Source organism: Python bivittatus, unplaced genomic scaffold (genome assembly GCF_059951505.1).
Source record: "Python bivittatus isolate LINGU-HERP-01145 unplaced genomic scaffold, Pbiv_v1 ctg000020_np1212, whole genome shotgun sequence".
Lineage (NCBI taxonomy): Eukaryota > Metazoa > Chordata > Lepidosauria > Squamata > Pythonidae > Python > Python bivittatus.
Window position 1 is genome coordinate 131230579 of NW_028277030.1, and position 13200 is coordinate 131243778.

Genomic DNA, 13200 nt, shown 5'->3' on the forward strand with positions numbered 1-13200 from the left:
GCTTCAAAGTTTCTGGGTGCATATATAAATTGAAGAATATGTAGTTAATATCCAACTACTGCCTTTCCATGCTTCATCAGAAAATTCCTTCCTTGTTTGAAGTTTATTTATTTAAATGTAGAGGCTGCCCAGTTCCAAACAATTCTTGGTGGCTTACTCTTCAAACAAGCAAAGAAAGTAAATTAAATTAAATTATTATTTTTTTAAAAAAAATCACGCATGCAGGAGAAAATACACGCAACACATTGAAGTGGAAAGACCTACTGCTTGAGCACTAGGTTTGGATATCACCAGACCTCTATTTTTTTTAACTCAAAGTAGCTGTTCATGACAGAAATCGCAAAACAAACAGCAACTACAATAATACAGACAAGCATACACACACATATTTAAGAAACACAAGTTAATTCAGATATAATTAAACCATAATTTAGTGCTATGGGAATAAGCTGCAAACATATAAGGCTTGTGCATCTCTGCAAGACTTTCAGGTGCAAAAGAGAGGATTTACACCTGTCATATTGAATAAATCCATTTTTCATTGCATCCAAACCCAAGTCTTGTCATATTCTATTTTCTTAACATAACATTACTTTGCCTAAGACCACTTTTTTTGGCACAACTTCTTAAGTAAGGGTATACCTGTGCTGCAGCCCAAATGCAGTCTATATGCTGTGTACTAAGCCGGCCTTCAGCAGCAAGAAAATTAAGAATCACTTGGCACTGTTTAATGATCTGGAAAATATTAAGTCAAAATCAAAACATTAAAACTTAAACTTCATGATACAGTGAGACAATCCTGCTTTATATTAAACATACCTCAATATGCAAATTTGGTCCAAAAATATGCTCTACTACATTGTTGCTGATTAGCCAGTCTGCCAGTTCTTTTGCAATGGATCTATATAAGAGGAGAAAAACATAAGAAGGTAATTTGTATGCCCACATTTTGTCAGTTACCCTAAAAAAAAAATTCAGTAGTGTTTCCTTATGTTTACAGATAGTCAATTTCCAAATTCAAGTGTATTCAGCTTTTAATGCTGCACAAAATGAAAATGGATGGTATATACGTGTAAGTAAAAAAACCAGGTAAACTGGTATGAAATCCATAGCATAAGAAAAATCTGCCTCAAGCATTTTTGAAACTAAAAATATAATTCCAGAGGCTTGTATAACGGCAAGCTGAAAAATTATCCCATTGAAGAGTTGTATATTTCCAAATGAACATATGCAGGATTAGGTTACTGACTATTTACCCGTGAAATGCTTATTGATTTCAAGCGTTATGAATTAATGGGAATTTGATAATTTTCTGAAACGTCTGTATTTTAAAGTAAATTTTATTTTCACTCTGGCCTTTATTATCAAAATGTTGCTCTGTATTAACTTTCCATCTATTATAAAAGACCAGGTTAAAAAAAGTCTATAAAATGATCTACTATATTCTGAGACACATTTCTAATTCTTGTATTTGAAAATAGAGGTAAGTGTAATATTTATCAAGGATCACTGTTCAAGCATTGATTGGCTGCCCATGTAACAACAGTTTCGTTGGCTATTTTAGGTCAGGTTAGGGCCCCAGAAGCTATTCTGCATGATAAAACTTTGCCATCAACACTCCCAGGGCATCAGTGGAATTATTCACAAAGAAGAAAGAACCTCTGACCCTAAAATAGTTTGGAAAAAAAGCAATATTCAGAGGTTTGTTTCCATCCTTAGAGAAGCTACTGTGGCATCACTACTTGCAGGGGATTCCCTCTTCCTTCCACAATTTGAGCAGCCCTGTTTGCAGCCATGCAAATATACTTGCTAGGAATGTGAACACTGAGCAGCAGAAATGTGGACAGAATAGCAAGGGAGATTTGCAAAATAATGCCACAGACTATCATATTTTTAAAGTTTGCTAGCAAGCAACAGCAGCACAGAGAGCTATGCTGGAACTTCCTGAAGTATGTATATTAAAAATTACTAAAAAAAATAGTAGTTGGTAGCATACGTTTAATAAAATAAATAAATAACGTCTTCTGCTAAAGTGAAAGTGTCTGTTGATAATGCTTTAGAAATACAGAATTGGTCTATACAATATATTAAAATTACATGAAATTTTTCCTTCAGTAGTATATATTTCTGGAGCTTAAAATAATACAAAATATTTAAAATACATTAATGTTGCAGTTTAATGTAATACAAATAGGATCATTCAACAAAAATGGCATTTGAATGTTGCCAAAGTTATGGATCATCTGAAATATTACAAAATGTATGCTTGTTGAAATATACATATAATTCCCTCTAAAATAAATACACGCACACACAAATAAAAGCCATTTTTAAACTAAAATGTTAGTTATTTTCATCAATTAAGGCCTCATTTTTGAACTCAGGATTTTTTTGAACATGACATGTATCATGTACCGGATGTGCAGCAGTAACTGACAGCTAAACATTTAATGAAGAAAAACTAACTTGCAGAACTTCCATCAATCATTATCTACTAGGTCAGGGACATGCAACTTTTTTTAGTCTGAGGGCTGTAAGCCCTCTCCTATCACTGTATGGGATGCATATCACCATTTACACTTGGTGTAAATCAACAAAATTTTATGGGGAAAAAAAGGAGTTATATTTAAAAGACTGTAGGGACAGTTGAACCCTCCAGAGAGGATCTGAAATTTTTTGGTTAATATGTGTTAAAATACTATGTCTGTGCACATACAACTGTAAAATAACTATCATTTTTGCATTTGGCATGTAATGAACCCAAAATGATAGTTCACATAGAATTCTAATGAAATTGTACTGTTGACTTCAGTTGTAATTGGGGCTAAATTAAATGAAAGTATTCCAAAGTCAAAAGATACTTACGTTTCCGTATCTGAAACCAATGATTCATTATTACACACATCATTGAAAGTATGAAGTTGATTCTGTAAGTAGGAAAAAAAACCCTTTAAATTTATAAATTCCAAAAGGATACAATTATTTTTTCTTACCTCAAAATTATACTACTAACATCTTTAGGAAAGGTTGTTTCCCTTTTATGATTAAGATACAAGAAGAACGGAGGATTCTGATATACTAGCTGCTATACTGATGCTTTCATAGTGAAACTTCTTTAATTATTGCAATTCCTTATCTTCACCATTACAACCATTTTCACTTTATATATGCCATTAAAATATCCATTTATTTTACAGACAAAAATGCCTGCCAACATATAAATAGTTGTAATATGGATTCTTTGGCTTCGCATGCTTGGATTCAGCCACTGAAATTTGGAATCATGATTTATGGTTTAAACTGTTTTGCAAATTGTGATTTTTTAAAAATAAAACTTGATTAAACCTGCATGGATTATGACAACATGTGAATTCAGTCACAGAGGCACATACATTTAACACACACTGAATAAACAGAGCAATTATTTCATTATTCTTCTTCCCACAAATTTTGCCAAATTTTAGTGCTGCATCAAACATCTGTCCTAATTCAAATTTGCTTTATTTGTGAAGATATTTCAGAGTGAACAGAGATGAGTAAAAAATTGGGGGAGGAGAGAAGGGGAAGCCATCTTACCTTCCAAATGACCCTTATTGCCGTTCATTGACTGTGTGTGTGTGTGTGTGTGTGTGTGTGTGTGATAAAAATGCCTTGATCATTTGGTTCCATTGCATTGCATGGAATTTGACTTTTTCCACAGGTGTCACGCTTGAGTCAAAGTGTAGTATGTCACACAAGTTTACTCAAATAGTTCTAAGGCCAGGTAGTTTTCTGTGGAAAAAGTAAGTACGCCCTTGGCTGTAATACCTGGTATTGCTCCCTTTGGCAGAAACAACCTCAGGTAGGCATTTCTTATAACTGCCTACCAGCCTCTGACATCGACTGTGAGGAACTTTTTCCCACTCTTTCATGCAGAACCTTTTCAACTGTGTGATGTTTGAGGGGTTTCTTCCATGTACAGCCTGTGTCAAATCACCCCACAGTATCTCGATGGGATTCAGATCTGGACTTTGACTTGGCCATTCCAGAACCCTCCATTTTTTTTTTTTCAGCCATTCCTCGGTGGGTTTACTGGAATGTTTAGGGTCATTGTCACATTACAAGGTCCACTTTGCACTGAGCTTCAGTTTTCTTATCCTCAAGCACCCTCTGGTACAATGAAGAATTCATAGTGGATTCTATGATGGTGAGCTGCCCAGGTCTTGATGCAGCAAAGCAGCCCTAAAACATGTTCACTACTATCCTTTAGAGCTGGTATCAAGTTCTTCTGGGAAATGCTATCTTTAGTTTTTACAGAACATGTCTGGTACTGTGGCCAAATAACTCTGCCTTTGCCTCATTTGTCCAGAGCACACTGTTCTTTGCCTAGGTGTTCATGAGCAAACCGTAGTCTTGCCCTGGCATTCTTTCTGGACACCAAAGGTTCCCTCCTGGCACACCTCCCATGTAGATCTAATTTGTGAGGTTTCTTTCTAATGGTAGACTTGTGCACTTTGACATCAGTAATGGTGAGAGCTACCTAAAGTCACGTGATGAAATTCTGGGGGTTTTGGAGACTTCTTTCACCATCTTGTGTTCTGCTCTCAGGCTGAACTTGCTGGGACGGCATGACCTGGACAAGTTGGCAGCTGTTTGAAATCTTCGCCACTTGTAGATGATCTTCCAGACAGTGGAATGATTGATGTCCAATTGTTCGGCAAACTTTTGAAATCCCTTCCCAGATTCATAGGCATCTATAACCTCCTTTCTGAAGGCCTCAAAGTGTTCTTTTGATCTAGGCATGGTGATACCTCACACTTCAACAACAAAGATCAAATCAAACTAAATGTCTGTGGTTTAAATAAGACAGGTTCTTCCGAGATCCATTCTAACAATGCTCCAATCATTTGCACCTGATCTGGTGCACCTGAGTCCAATTTTAGGTATTTGAGGTAGTGATAATTGTACGGGTGTACTTACTTTTGCCACCTGTGAAATGTGCATTTATGTTTACTTAAATTACACAATGGACTACAAAATGTAAATGGTGCATGATATTTGGTATTGTACATTATATCCTCCTTTATTTATCAATATTGTTGAAATGAAGTTCAAATATCTGTATGTTGAAATATGTTGAAAAAGTTAAAAAATTCAATGAGGTGTATTTTCTTCACGACTATACTTTTTGAAGATACACTAGACTTCGTAGAATTTGCAGTGTAATATCCAAGTAATCTTGGAGAGAACTAGCTTCTTATGAAAGTGAATGCTTAGTGAATGTCAGAATCTCTTTTTTTTTTTTTTGCATTTTTTAATAGTTTGACTTGGTTTTAAAATAAAAAAAAAATCACCATAAAACAATGTTGGCTTTCTATGAACAAAATGTATTACACTGAAAGGCACTGTGTGAGTCTACTTGCTAGAATCTACATGGGCTACATACTGCTCAGAGCAGTACTCGGTTTTTGCAGACACTGCATATCCTGTCAACACAGTTCACATGCTGACCAAACCCACTCCCCTCACTCCTGTAACATTCCCTATTGGCCTGCGTGGGCAAGCAGTAGAGCTCCTACTAATGCCATCATATTCCTTCTGACTGGCTTAGCTGCAATGGCACATTTATAAACTAAGTGGGAGCAAGGCAACTGTTTCTTATGGCTTGCCACACAATATCCAATCCTGTGGCATATGAAATTACAACTTTCTGATTTTAAGCTAGCTGATCAAAAGGCTAGCCAGCCAGCCAGCGAAATAGGAGGAGGCTGGCAATAGCAACAGCATCAACAGCAAACTGGGGACTGCAAAAATCAAGTTGGTAATTTTAGTAACCCTGACAATATCCATCATACCCCAGGCCTGTTATTCCTAGTATTCACTTCAATATATAGCCCCCAGAAGTAATTCTTAAACAACAACCTGTTCTGTGGATATTTTCAATAATCTTTGCCTTCAAGTATCACAGTATTATATGCTAATCTTAGTAAGTGCTTAATGGCATTCTTACTCTCTTCATCCTTCTCTACAATTGGAAACTACCAATAGAAGAAACATTCACACAGAACAAGAATATCAGCCCTTTCCTATGAGCAGTAGTCATTTTTTATATACTATCCTCAACTATATATCTAACTCAGCTAAGGGATATTATAAAAATAAACTGGATTGGGATCATAGCATAATACAGCATTTAAAAAACACTCTTTTCAGTGAAGATAAAAAATAATTTGTTTAAGAACTATAAACACAGTGGGGTAGTGGTTGCCAATTTTATGCGGTGGAACTAATAATAGTTTTAAATGGGATCTTAGTCGTAAAACTACAGGTTAAGAAGAGAAAGATTACAGCCCATCTCATTTTCCACATTACATTATTCATGCTGAGAAGGACCCAGATACAGCATCCCCTATATGCAGACTGAAGTTGTACAACCCATTCTCTCATCTCAGTACCCAATCATCTTAGTCTGCTGTGTGTGTGGGCATACTTTGGCATAACATCATAACTGTTGAAGAACAGAAAAATAATATTATCTCAGAACATTTACACATACCTATTTACTTGAATATCTATATATCTACATATATTCAAAAGCTTCTTACTGTTATTTGACTAAGTCCAGCCAATCTCATTGTTAAGGTTGGTGACATAAAGTACTTAAATGCAAGATCAAGACTCTCTTTATCAAAACACAAAGCAGTATCCAATGGCTCTTTAACTGTGCTCCACATTAAATCTGCCATATTACGAGCTGCACTCTGTCTTAACTCCTGGTCCGACAGTTTGCATAAATACCTAAGCAGAAATACAAGGGAGTTCAAATTAATATTAACAAAACCAGTCAAATTAATTTTGCCAGACATCATAATTTTTACTAAAAATATGTAACTTTATGGAAACCTTAATTATAGAATTGTAAATCATAGAAAACCAGTCCACTCTAAATTAAATAAAACTAAGTTTAAGAGTAATTTCATTTGGGAAAAGATACAGCTGGAAACATTTGAGATAGGTTATCAAAAAACATGTGAAAATCCATGTCACTTAAATAATTTTATACATTTTTTAATTTCTTAGATTTGTATGCTATCCACCATACATGCCACTATTTCATTTTTTCCTCAGAACTAGATTGGTAGAAGTAATTTGACTTTATCTAGGTTCAAGCAGGATTTAATCTTCTGTTCAATGGGTGCTTGAATCCAGATTTCTTCTATCCAATACATCAACGACTGCACAATGGCTTTCAGATACAAGAATTAGATATAAAGTCTAAATTTCACATTCTAGAATAGCCTTTCCAACCTAGTATCCCATGATTATACTACCAAGAAATTTCCTGCAATTGTAGTCCAACACATGTGGAGGGCACTAGGTTACAAAAGGTGGGACAACTCAACTACAACTGAGATCATATGGCTGATTTCCACAGCTGTAGCACGATACTAGAAAAAGACACATTCAATTTATGCAGCAGCCAACAGATGCTAGTTCATGCCCACCTGCACTACAAAGCACATTTTCCCCTTGAATCCAAAGAGTTGCACAGTTCTAACAGATAATTATTTATTTCTTAAATATTAAAGCTAAGTATCCAGAATGCAATGGCGTGGGTAGTTATGGCTGCACCAAGGTATGCCCATATACTACCAATGTTATGTGAGCTGCACTGGCTCCCAATAGACTTCTGAGTGCATTTCATGCTGTTGATTACCAAATAAAGCCCTTCATGATACAGCATTGGGTTACTTGGGCCTATCTCCAACTGAATCTGCCCATCCTGCAAATCTGACATGGTGGACATGCTATGGGTATCTTCTATAAAATAATGTCACCTAGTGGGACCCAGGTGCTGTGGCATCTGCCCTCTGGAACAGGTTACCTCCTGAAATCTGGATGGTCCTGATCTTGCTGGCCTTTTGTAAGGCCTTGTAAAATCTGGTTTTTCCCCTGGGCCAGGGTGTTAGATGGGCCCATCTGTAATGGCTGTTATTAAATAGTTGTGGGTGGGCTTCAATTGCATCATTTTGTTGTTGTTTTACTATTTTGTTGGAATTGTACAGATTTTAATCCTATGTTAGCCACCCAGAGCCAAAATTTGTGAATTGGGTTGCCACACAAATTGATTAATTAAATAAATACATACATTGCCAACATTCTTCTAAATACTCAGAATTACTGGATAGTTTTATTTTATATTTTTATATACATAAACAATTATTTTTCCTGTTAGTATGAGAGAAAGAGAGTGTATGCACACATGTATGTGTATAGAGATACATTTTTAAAAAAAATCATGGTAGCATGTACAGTCTGTGAACATCCATGATTAAAAATTAACAAATTTGTTGTTCAAATTAATACCACTAATAATTCGCCTGTTATTAATCAAATCATTGCAAACAATACTATATGGCGGCCAATAAATTTCAATAAATAAATACATTAGCATTTGGTAAGTGTCACATTTGAGACATTGTAAAAACAACTAGAAATCAGTGCATTTTATACAAATAAATCCCAGGAATCAAAAATATCTGCAAAAAGTACCTGATGACATAGGTCCTAAAAGGTATAATGTGTTGCATGACAGCAGGGATGTGCAGCCATATTCTGATCTATGCAAAAAGTACAAAAATTGAACAACTTAAACTGAAAAGTCTTACAGCAACAAACTTAAGACACATATATTTGCCAACTAGAAGGAAGATTCTTTTGCTTTCCTAGTACATTTACGAAGAACAGTCCAAAAGGCCAGTTTGCCACAGCGTCCAAGGCACAAAGAATGAAAGATAACTTGTGTGAGGGAGAACTCCTAAACCAGATTTCTCCAATCTTGCATCTTTCTGATGTGCTGGATTACATTCCCCTCATTCTCATATATTTGTCCATGCTGGTTGGGGTCATGGCTCAACCTCTATCAAGAATGACATGTTGGGGAACATTGTCCTATAGGAAGCGGGGAAAAACTTTTTAAAAAAACATATTATTGATGCCTTTTCCATTAGCACTAACCACGGAGAGAGAAAGGAAGCACCATCATATGAAACCTTGCACTGGAATCTCATAAAGAAAAATGTCATGGCAAATTGAAATGAAAAAGGAAAATATTTAACAGAATCAATTAACAAGAACTCATATTTTATCTAGTCATTCAAATGTATAAAACAATATGTATTATTTCAGGGCAGAACTAATGGACGGTCAAGCTTGCGATTTTGGTTTCTATTAAACAGCTACAGCTACAAAGTAAGAAGAGAGCATGAGTTGATAAAAAGATGAAAGATACTTAATGATGAATTCTATAGCCCTCTCATCCCAACTGCTTTGTATCATCCTCTAGGGTTTCAAATGCAAGCTAATCACATTACATGAAAATACAGTTAGAGACAGGGGCTTGGAAGAGCTATGTTGCCAACAGGGGAAAAAGTGAAGCATTAGTTCTCTGCTTTAAGATGTTCCTCTATCACCCCATCTGACAAAAATCTATGATGATCCCAAATATCTACCTTTAATTCTGTCTTATTAATAGATGAAGAGATTATGATTAAACAAATAATGCCCCAAACAGTGTACTGTGTCATATTATTAACTCACTGATCCAACATTCACTGTCTTTGTTGAAAAAAGTAAGTGACTGCATCATTTTTAGCAGCAGACTTTAATTAAACCTTTCTGGCACTGTTGATCAATCCTGCAAATCAGCTTGGAGGTATTTTGAACATTTATCTTTGCAGAATTACTTCAACTTGATATTTTCAGACTATCTTGTATGAACTCCTTGCTTCAGGGCACGCCACAATATTTTAGTTGAATTAAGGTCAGGGCATAACATTTTTTCTGTTTCAGCTATTCTGTTGTACATTTACTTCAGCATTTAGCATTACTGTTGTGTTGCATGACCCACATTCATTTAAGCTTGGATGGATACCATTACAGCTACAAAGCAGACCAAACCATACATTCCCATCACAATGCTTCAGGGCTGGGATGACGTTCTCTTGCTGGAATGCAGGGTTCTGTTTTCTCAAAATATGTTTGTCAATAATGTCAAAAACTATTTCTGTCTCATTTGTCCACAAGGTACTATTCCAATAGTCTGCTGGATCATCCAGCCTCAGACGTATTGACAAACTTTTTTTTTTTTAAGGTCCAAGGAGAGCTGTTTTGATTGGGACATGATTCACTTCCACAAACTTGAACAGCAGACTCCAATGGTAGCAACCAACATAAGTGGCATGCCTGAACCAGTTGGTTTACCAAAGTGATGGTGGTCAATATTTATGGATCCATCTGTTGAAAACTATAGCATATGGGAGATTGCACATTCAAGTGTAAAACAAAATAGTAAAGAGAATTAAGAAACTATTTTTTAAAAAAAAGATAAGTTGTGTTTTTGTGAATCTAAGAGAAGGGGAAGGATACAACAGATCTGAATGAACATGATCTGATCATGGAAAGTTGATGAATACATGCAGAAAAGTGAAGGTATAGTTTTAATTATGAATAAGATAAGACATGTCAGAAAATACAAGCTGGTTTCATCTTGATTATTGTGGATGTGTGTAAAAGCAGATTAGTGATTACTATATGTTGTTTTCCAATGAATGCTGATAATGAAGGAACCCAGATGAATTTGGGAGAAAACTGCTTCAACATCCTAAATGAATATGCTCTGGGAGTAGAAAGCTATTTTGTTAGGTGATCTGAACAGATGGATGGGAACAACATGAGAGAGTACAGAAAAGGTGATGTGGTGACTTGGAGATTCAATGTCCTGCGCAAGCCTAAGACTGAGGGGAAAAGAAAGGAAGGAGGGAGACACAGAAAAACTGGGTTGTCCAGAGAAATCCATAAAAGCCAGTCCAAAGCCAAGCCAAAGGACTGTTCACAAAACAAGGTACAGGAATTATTTTCATTAAGGGGAGGAGGTCTGGAGGATGCTGTTTGGTTATGGTTTTTGCCTAATTAGAGAAAATACAGAATTTGTATAATCTGCAAATAGGGATAAAGCAACAGAATAATTGTTTCAAAAGGAAAGTAATTACATTTAACAATAAAAATGGAGTAAAAAGTTGCAAGTTATACATACACAGAAATGTATGCATGTACTTTGGTAGAATGCTGAATAACTTCTCTCCAGTCTCCAATCAGAGGAGGAGGCAGATGCTCAGCTTCAAAGGGCCCTGGAAAAAGCACATTACCTGACCCTTTTCAGGTGAGGTTCAGGTTGGGTTATAATACCAAGACAACACTGGTCACGCTTATGGATGACCTCTGGAGGACCCAGGATGGGGATGGTGCATCCATCCTTGCCCTTTTGGATTTCTCAGCTGCTTTTGATACCATCTATTATGGTATCTTTCTGGACTAACCTGGGGTATTAAGAATGGGGAGGGGCACTGTTTTCCACTGGCTCTCCTTCCTCCAGGGCCACTTCCAATCAGTGTTGTGGGGGGGAGAGAGGTCCCAGCCCTAGATCCCTTTTATGTAGCATGCCTCAGGGCTTGGCACTCTCTCCACTCCAATTTAACATCTACATGAAACCAGTGGAATCATTCATTGGCATTAGAGTAAATCATCTGTATGTTGATGATGTTAGTTATATATCTCTACCCCTCATTGAACAAGTGATGCCGTCAAGGTGCTTACTCAGTGCCTGGAAGCTGTGAGGATCTGGATGGTTAAGAAGAGGGTATGATTCAACCCAAGAAAGATGGAGTAGCTTTGGGTTTTTGGATCTAGAGATTTTTCATTTTTAACTCTCAACACAGTGACACTCCCTTGGACACAGCCGATGCACAAACTGGGATCTTCCTGGACTCACAGCTTCTGCTCAAGAGCAGATGGAAGCAGAGGCTAGGGTGGGGGTGAGGGGCGGTTAGCATGAGTTCATTTTGTGTGCCAATTACACCTATTCCTGGACTAGGAGGCCCTGTTCATGGTCACTCATGCCTTAGTCACTTCCCAATTGGATATGCTGTACAAGAGGCTGCCCCTGAAAAACACTTGGAAGTTTCAGCTGGTCCAGAATTCAGCAGTACACAGAGTTCTGGGCACATCAAGATTCACCCATGCTACACTGCTGTTGCACAAGTTACACTGCCTTCCACTGTGCTTCGAGGTGCAACTCAAGGCGCTGGTTAGCACATTCAAATCCCTGCATGGCACAGGGCCAGGTTACTTGTATTTCACTATCCTATCACGTCAAAATGAGAAATATAGTTTCTACAAATAGGGTGGGATCAATAGAAATGAACTCTGCCATTCCCATCTTATCCTATATCCAGCTTATGAATAAATCTCTCAGTTGCTTATCTTCAATCACTGTGAAAACAAACTCAAAGGCAATGGTTGCTGGCCATGTAGAACTCATGAAAGGCAAGAGTCAGTCAGACGCAACTGCTGAAGAAGTTCATTTGGAGTTATCCCTCTCAGAAAGTTGAGTTTGTCTGACTACTTTACTTCTCTAATTCAGCAGAAACAGGAAAAAGAGGACAAACTGCTTTTTTTGTTAAATCATGAGAATGGCAATTTCTGAAAAAAAATGTAGATTTTAAAATTTAGCTTTGATTTACTTAGAGCTATAGAAAAGAATTGAAGGGAAACTAGAGAAAGAAGTTTAGCAATAATAAAGCAACATCTATCAATGTTAATTAACAAAACTAATGTCACCACTTCCACATATGAGACCTGGACAACTGTTACCTAATTACCCCCACCCTTAAAAACGATCTATCTTGACCAGAACTCAAAAATAATTTTGAAGTTACATAAGATACTGCAAACTTCCAAACCTTTTTCTGCAGCTGGAATTTTAGTCAATGATTACAGTAAGAGGCATAAAAGCAAAGTGATCCCCAATTTTTAAAAGCAGCAATTTTGTCATTTAATGGTAGTATTACAATGAGTGTTACAAATTTAATCAATGCCACAGCTTGAGAATACAGTTGTTTGCATTTGACTTCAAGTTAGTACTCTTGGTGGAGACTTTTTTATTACACCTGGTATTATTAAAATTAGAGAATTGTAGATATATACTTACATTAGAGACCACAGTGATAAATGCATGTGCTATGAGAAATGGCAATGTTTCAGGAGTTCCATATTCAAAACAGTCCTTCATGAGGGATAGGCCATTTTTTCCACAAAATAAGCAAACATAACGAAGCAAGTGCAATGGTACTTCTACATCCTATAGAAATAAAAGCAGGTTTT

General features: G+C 36.5%; 1 protein-coding gene across 3 annotated transcripts in view; it reads right to left on the minus strand.

The window, feature by feature from the left end:
* Positions 1–13200, minus strand: part of USP34 (ubiquitin specific peptidase 34) — a 170366-nt gene that overhangs the window by 133524 nt on the left and 23642 nt on the right. For all 3 annotated transcript variants that reach the window (XM_088149723.1, XM_088149716.1, XM_088149729.1), the window contains 6 exons: positions 13028–13177; positions 8533–8600; positions 6585–6777; positions 2866–2927; positions 820–901; positions 643–735 (listed from right to left, as the gene is read on the minus strand). In XM_088149723.1, coding sequence (XP_088005849.1) covers positions 643–735; positions 820–901; positions 2866–2927; positions 6585–6777; positions 8533–8600; positions 13028–13177 — 648 coding nt within the window. The remainder of the gene's footprint in view (positions 1–642; positions 736–819; positions 902–2865; positions 2928–6584; positions 6778–8532; positions 8601–13027; positions 13178–13200) is intronic.